A 6,441-nucleotide genomic window follows, 5' to 3' on the forward strand; every position below is an offset into this window, starting at 1 on the left:
CATATTGCTACAAGACGCGTATCAATATCGCGGAAACAATTTTTTCGATATATGCAGTTCTATTGATATTTCAGACAAATATGCTCTATACGGACTGTGTTTGTGTGCTAAAAGCTTGTTTCAAGGAAATTAACAACAATCTTCTACGCATGCAGGAACTCATAATAAATAGTGAACCATATATTTCTACGATATTTTACCACAAGCAGAGAAAGCCATTCCTGATAATGAAGCTTAAGGCTCTGAAGAAACAACATATGGCAATCAGTAACACAGTACAAAAGCTGAACATGACCTTCAGTCTGCAACTTCTTGCTACGATAATCATAATCTTCCTTCATATCAATTTTGAATTGTATTACCATCTCTTGCAGTGGCATGATGGGTTGGTCATCAAGTTGGATAAACAGTTTGGTAAGATATTCTTAAATACCATGGTATACTACGTTTTAAAAATGGCGTTCATTGTGTGGGCCTGCGAGACGGGCAAGAATCAAGCTCAAGAGCTCCGCACTACGATTCACGACGTACTTAACAGCACAAGAGATGAGCAAATCAAACACGAGGTAATAAAAATGTAATATAATTTGTGTAATTTTTTTAATGAGATGTTGTATACAATTTTGATACGTTAAATTAATCTATTTAAATATAGTTGCGATTATCTTTAAATTAATTTTTTTACAATTTAATCTATCATTACAGTTGCAGTTGTTTTCCTTACAAATATTGCATTGCATAAATACATTTTCTGTTAAATGTTTCAATTTGGACGCAACGTTTCTCGCTACAGTGAGTAATACGAGTAAATCGAGCATTTGTTTTAATTAATAAAATGTAACTTTTCATATTTTTATTTTGTTTTTAGATGATGGGAACCACTACCACGTATATGTTAATTTTGCTACAATTCTTTATTACGTCACATTCTTGCGATGGGAAATCAATTTTACATGAATAATATAATTTCATAAAAAGAGATACATAATTAAAGACAGAACATTTTTTTATTTGTAAATAATTATTCATGTACATAGATGATAATTTTCCTTATACAAATATGAATAATAAATATTAACAAACACGGAGCAATTATTGCAATTAAATTTTAAAGAAATTTTGAATATTTTACGTATTAAAAATTTAAATGAATAAGAATGTAAAACAGGATAAATTTCTAGTAATAAGTAAAATATAGCTTTTGACTTATTTAATATCTTGAATCTACCTAAAAACAATCTAACATTCTAATTGTTTTCTTAACTGTGCCATTAATTCAAATTTTTAATACAATGCAACATGAACATTTCTCATTGAATTAGAAGATTAATACGACAAAATTTTAATCACAACTTTACTAAACAGACGTACTTATTATAGAAATCAGAAACGAGGTATGTACGCTCAAGTTTCGTTTATGACACATATAATTACATCGGGCGTTAAAATTTCTTCTATAAATTAAATTTAGTTTAATTTCTTCTAGAAATTAAAAATATTTTTATGTCAAATTCGTATGTGATAAAATTATAAAATTGCTTCTTTTACAAAATAAGTTGAAAATACCGTTATGTGTGTTACTTCAATGCTACAGAGCTTAAGCCCCTTTTGTATCGTTCGGTTGATTTTTTGGCATTATATATTACAAATAACAATAAGAGTAATAACAGTTTTTATTGTTTCTCTTTAGAGTTACTAAAACTTTTGTCTTTTTTATGTTCCTGAGAATAGCTCATACAGTATATTAGTGAAGTGTACGTTTGAGTTTTATTTACTAATGATAATTTGATTATATTTTCCTAAAAGGATAATGTGATTCCTAACGTGACAGCATATCGACCTTTTACTTTTTTGTTTTTGCTGAAATAGAACTATCTTATTAAATATTTTCTTCTCTATAAAGCATAGCAATTATCTTTTCAACAGTCGAAGAAATATATAAATCAATTCCTTTTCATCTAGATAATTAATTAAATTAATTCTAATTCAGATAATCTCACTGATTTTATGTTATGACTCAGTTTATTGGTATTATATCCGCTTTCTCGTCTCCTGTTGCAATATTAAAATTTTTCAAAATATTATCTCATAATTTAACGGTACTTCAGTTAATAATATTGCTTAAATAATTATGCAAAAATTAAAGAAGTATCGTGTGTTATATTTTAATATATTCACAAAAATAATTTTCAATTACGGTTAACTCCATATTGAATTCAAAAAAGAAATATTAATGATAATATACTTTTGATTAAATAAAAACTGTATATTGACGATTTTTCATTCAAAATTATGGCAATACACATATGTGCCCGTGTATATTTATGCAATTATAAGTATTACATCTCGAAGTGAAAAACGTTCTCAAATGTCCCAAACGCATAATAAATATCTGCAATATCAGATCAAAATTGTTATTAATCAATCTTTAAGAGTCATCAATTCATATTGTACAATTGATGTCTCCTGTTTTGTGTGTCTACAAGATTTGATATATGGTCAGCACATTGAAGCAATAAGATATAATTTCCTTATGCACTTCACTTCGCAGGTGACAAGTACAAATCGAAGAGCTCCATGGTTACTTCACGCCTAACATATGATCTCTAAAGCATTCGTCGCTACTTGATTCAGCAATTGCTCATAGTTTTTAAATTAAACTTGTCCGGTACAGATCGAAAAGATGAAATTATGCAATGGCCGTTAAAAGACGAAATTAAAAGTTGCATAATATCATAGAAGAAACTCATAGAAGAAACTTCCGCAATTACTCTCACATTGAAAAAGTGCATTGATAATGTGATAAATAATTTTTTAACTGTGTATAATTGAAAATTACGATTTTTTTCGTAAATTTTCCTTGATTTATAGACTCAGTTTCGTTATTAAAATTCCAGAAACAAGCCAACAGCAATATGCGAAAAAGGTGGCGACTATTTCACGCTACGGACTTTAAATCCTTGATGTATCCTTGCTTCACCTTCTGCCGCATTCTCGGAATATTCCCGTATAGGATCAACAATTCGACTTTCGAGGCCTCAGAATCATGTTACATTCTATCGACCATTGTAATCTGCGCTTTCTGCGTCTACGGAATAGTTATTTTCTATGAACTCGACATTTCTGGAACGATCATGTACATAAGCGTACCCAGATCTCTTGAGCGACACAGTTATTATTTGCTCGGTGTTTTCACAGCGATCGTCACGTACGTCTTGAGAGGTCCACGGCTGCTCTTGCTACAGACCATACTGGAGATCTCTTCAAAATTACCTTCGGAATCGTATCAAAAGTTGTCGAGGCTAATTTATGTCAAGGATATCTTCAGTTTCTTATTCGTTATCGGTCTAGGATTAATATGTTGCATCAAGATGCCTCTTAATACGCTTGTGCTAACTATGTTTGCACTGTACCTCTCTTTGCTGCTGCTTCAAATGGACATGATGTACATGAATTGCGTTTGCGTATTGAAGTTCTGTTTCAAAAAAATTAACGATAATTTGGTGAAGGTGCAGGAACTCGTAATGAGCGATGAGCCGCATCTACTCAGGCGAACTTATCACGAGCAGAGGAATCCATTCCTGCTGATGACACTTAAAGCCTTAAAAAAGCAACATCTGATGGTCAGCGACACCTTGCAGATGCTGAATACGATTTTCAGTCTGCAGATCATCGTTACCGTAGTCTTGAGTTTCGCCGAGATCACTTTTAATCTGTACTTCTACATAGTTCTATCCATGGCCAAAGAGGAGGAAGAATTCTGGTACTGGTTTTTCATCATGTCCGTGATATATCATGCTGTAAAAATAGTATTGATAGTGTGGGCTTGCGATAGCGGCAAAGATCAAGCTGCGAGGATTGGCGTCACTGTTCACGATATGCTTAACAGTACCAACGATAAGCAAATTAAAGATGAGGTATCGATTTTTTAAAATCTTGTATATTTAATGCATCTTCTATGTATTAAATTACCGGATTAATAATTATAGTTATTTATTTATTACTATAATGTTACAGTTGGAACTATTTTCTATGCAAATACTGCATCGAGAAAATACATTCTCCGCAAAAGGTCTTACCGTGGATGCGACACTTCTCACTGCGGTGAGTAGTTGATTATTTATTTCAATTAATTAAATGCATATTATTCATTTTTATGATTTTTTTTAGATGGTTGGTAGTATCACCACATATCTGTTAATCTTAATACAATTCTTGGTTACATCGCATTCCTGTGATGGAAGAGCTATCAGTATTATAGAAGTAATCTAATAAAAAAAAACATAGAAATACATGAACACAAAAATTATAAATGTAATTTAAAAAACCGTTTGTGTTTTTAAGTGTTGAAAAAGCATCTCTTTTCATCGTTATAAACAGAATGTAGTAGCTTTATATTTTATACTTGAGCTAGTTATACATATATGTGTATGTGCACATGTAATAAAATAATAAAAAAATTTTATATCATACATTACATTGACAGAAAATTTTAAATCATGTTTTAATATGTTTTACTTTTTTTCAGTAAATGTATTTTTTTAAGCGCACTGTGTTTGTTGGCTATAATAAATATTTTGAAAAAATGTTGTCTTGGATTTATTATAAATGTACTATACTAAATCTAACATTTTTTTGTTGCAAAAATTATTGTACAGCATAGAATTTTCTTCAAACATTTTCTTCATTATTACTATAAAATGTGAATTTTCTTTCATTATCATATAATTAAATGATCCATGGAATTTTCTTTTCTATCAATTTGCTTGCAAAATTATAAAGTTTTTCTCGCGTCTTTGAAACTTTACGACAATATCATTTCGTTACTAAAAACACAAGTAGTTTTGCAAAAAAGAAAAAAAGATCTTTGATGAACAATTATATATTACATAACATTTAAATTATATCTCTAGAAGTCGTAGCATAAAAATATCAGTTATCCTCTATAGAATTTAGAATTAAATAGTCCTTATTTATAAATCTTTAAAAACAATACATACAGGTATAATGCATTGGATGTTTGAACTTTAATCTGCATGCATATAATTTAACGAGTTGCATTTATAGCAACTGAATCGTTTCTTTATACGTGGTATTCTATGATGTTTGCCGATCGAAGAGTGTCATGGTTACTTTACGTCTAACACACAAACCTTCAGTTCTGTTTCGCTATTTGTCGCAGCAATTTCAAATTGAAAATCGCCAGGTGCAAATTGACGACAAGAAGTTTACATTGCTGTATGCATTTGTCATTAAAAAGTCAGTGGAAAAATTGTATTTATACTAAAGCTTTCGCAGGCAAAAAAATATTCAAGTGTAATGCGATTAATAATGTAGACTGTCATGCAAGACTTAAACTATCCTTCATGATACTTCGACTTATCATCCTAAGAACAAACCAAGGATAAAATGTGGAAAAAATGGCACCTATTTCACGCCACAGACTTTCAGTCTTTGATGTATCCCAACTTCACCATCTGTCGCATCCTCGGAATATTCCCGTACAAAATCAACGTTTCGACCATCGAGACTTCTAGACTGCGCTACATTCTGCAAATGTTTCTTTTTTGCGTCATTTGTATTAGCGAACTAATAGCGTTGCATGAAATTTTCATTATTAAAACAGTTAACTTTGGATACGTAACCCAGACTCTTGAAATTCTCACTTTCTTTACATTCGGCGGCTTCACAGTACTCATTACGTGTTTCTTAAGCGGTCCAAGAATGCGCGTGCTACAGGCCATACTGGAGACCTCTTCCAGATTACCTCCAGAATCGTATCAGAAGCTATCTAGATGGATCCACGTAAAGGATATTTCGTGTACCTTTTTTTTAATCATGCAAGCATCCATGTATTATTACAGAACACGTGAAAATCCTTTCATCGTGGCATTATCAGGATACATCTCAGTGCTGGTGTTTCAAATGGATATGCAATATATGAACTGTGTTTGTGTATTAAAGGCTTGTTTTAAGAGAATCCATGATAATCTGGTGCACATGCAAAAGATTGTAGCAAACGATGCATCATACACTTTCAGAACGATCTGGCATACGCAGAAAAATCAATTCTTACGGGTAGAACTCAAGATCTTGAAAAAGCAGCATTTAATGATCAGCAACACAGTGCAAATGCTGAACGTAATCTTCAGTCTACAGCTACTTGTTACTACAGCCTTAACGTTTACTGAAATCACTTTTGAATTGTATTCTCATTTACTGCGATGGCAAAATGGACTGTCGTTCGTTTTGGATGATGAGATTTGTGACGTGTTTTTCTTAATGTGTATAGCGTATGAATTTTTAAAGTTAATAATGATAGTATGGGCTTGTGAAACCAATAAGAATCAAGCATTTGAGATCGGTACCATTGTTCATGACGTACTTAATCGCACCAGCAATGCGCAAATTAAACAAGAGGTAAGAAACAGAAATATAATT

At 31.4% G+C, this 6,441-nt stretch overlaps 3 protein-coding genes across 4 annotated transcripts; all 3 read left to right on the top strand.

Annotated features, from left to right (window-relative positions):
• Window positions 1-74: 74 nt before the first annotated feature.
• LOC105460932 lies at window positions 75-2,596 on the top strand (the record flags this gene model as incomplete). Its single annotated transcript, XM_011707428.1, has 2 exons — window positions 75-566; window positions 2,552-2,596. Coding segments are annotated over 2 exons (537 nt in total), but the record flags the coding sequence as incomplete, so codon positions are not given.
• LOC105460931 (putative gustatory receptor 28a) lies at window positions 1,672-4,435 on the top strand. 2 transcript variants are annotated; one of them, XM_011707427.1, is made up of 4 exons: window positions 1,672-2,786; window positions 2,878-3,917; window positions 4,018-4,104; window positions 4,171-4,435. In XM_011707427.1, exons 2-4 carry the CDS (start codon window positions 2,916-2,918, stop codon window positions 4,270-4,272), a joined length of 1,191 nt encoding a protein of 396 aa, XP_011705729.1. In that variant the 5' UTR covers window positions 1,672-2,786; window positions 2,878-2,915; the 3' UTR covers window positions 4,273-4,435. The 2 variants fall into 2 exon arrangements, with proteins under 2 accessions (XP_011705729.1, XP_011705728.1); XM_011707426.1 differs by having other exon boundaries at window positions 1,672-3,917.
• A 1,289-nt stretch (window positions 4,436-5,724) lies between these two features.
• On the top strand, window positions 5,725-6,420 carry LOC105460933 (the record flags this gene model as incomplete). The annotated part of the gene is made up of 1 exon (XM_011707429.1): window positions 5,725-6,420. A coding segment is annotated over exon 1 (696 nt), but the record flags the coding sequence as incomplete, so codon positions are not given.
• Window positions 6,421-6,441: the final 21 nt, after the last annotated feature.

The sequence above is a fragment of the Wasmannia auropunctata genome, unplaced genomic scaffold (assembly GCF_000956235.1).
Source record: "Wasmannia auropunctata unplaced genomic scaffold, wasmannia.A_1.0 LD313453.1, whole genome shotgun sequence".
In the NCBI taxonomy this organism is placed as follows: domain Eukaryota; kingdom Metazoa; phylum Arthropoda; class Insecta; order Hymenoptera; family Formicidae; genus Wasmannia; species Wasmannia auropunctata.

Bases quoted from the DNA above. Each gene is read 5' to 3' on its own strand.
- LOC105460931 (XM_011707426.1), top strand. From the start codon at position 2,916: ATGCGAAAAAGGTGGCGACTATTTCACGCTACGGACTTTAAATCCTTG. The intron at 3,918-4,017 runs GTATCGATTTTT...ATAATGTTACAG, and splicing joins ATAAGCAAATTAAAGATGAG to TTGGAACTATTTTCTATGCA. The intron at 4,105-4,170 runs GTGAGTAGTTGA...GATTTTTTTTAG, and splicing joins ATGCGACACTTCTCACTGCG to ATGGTTGGTAGTATCACCAC.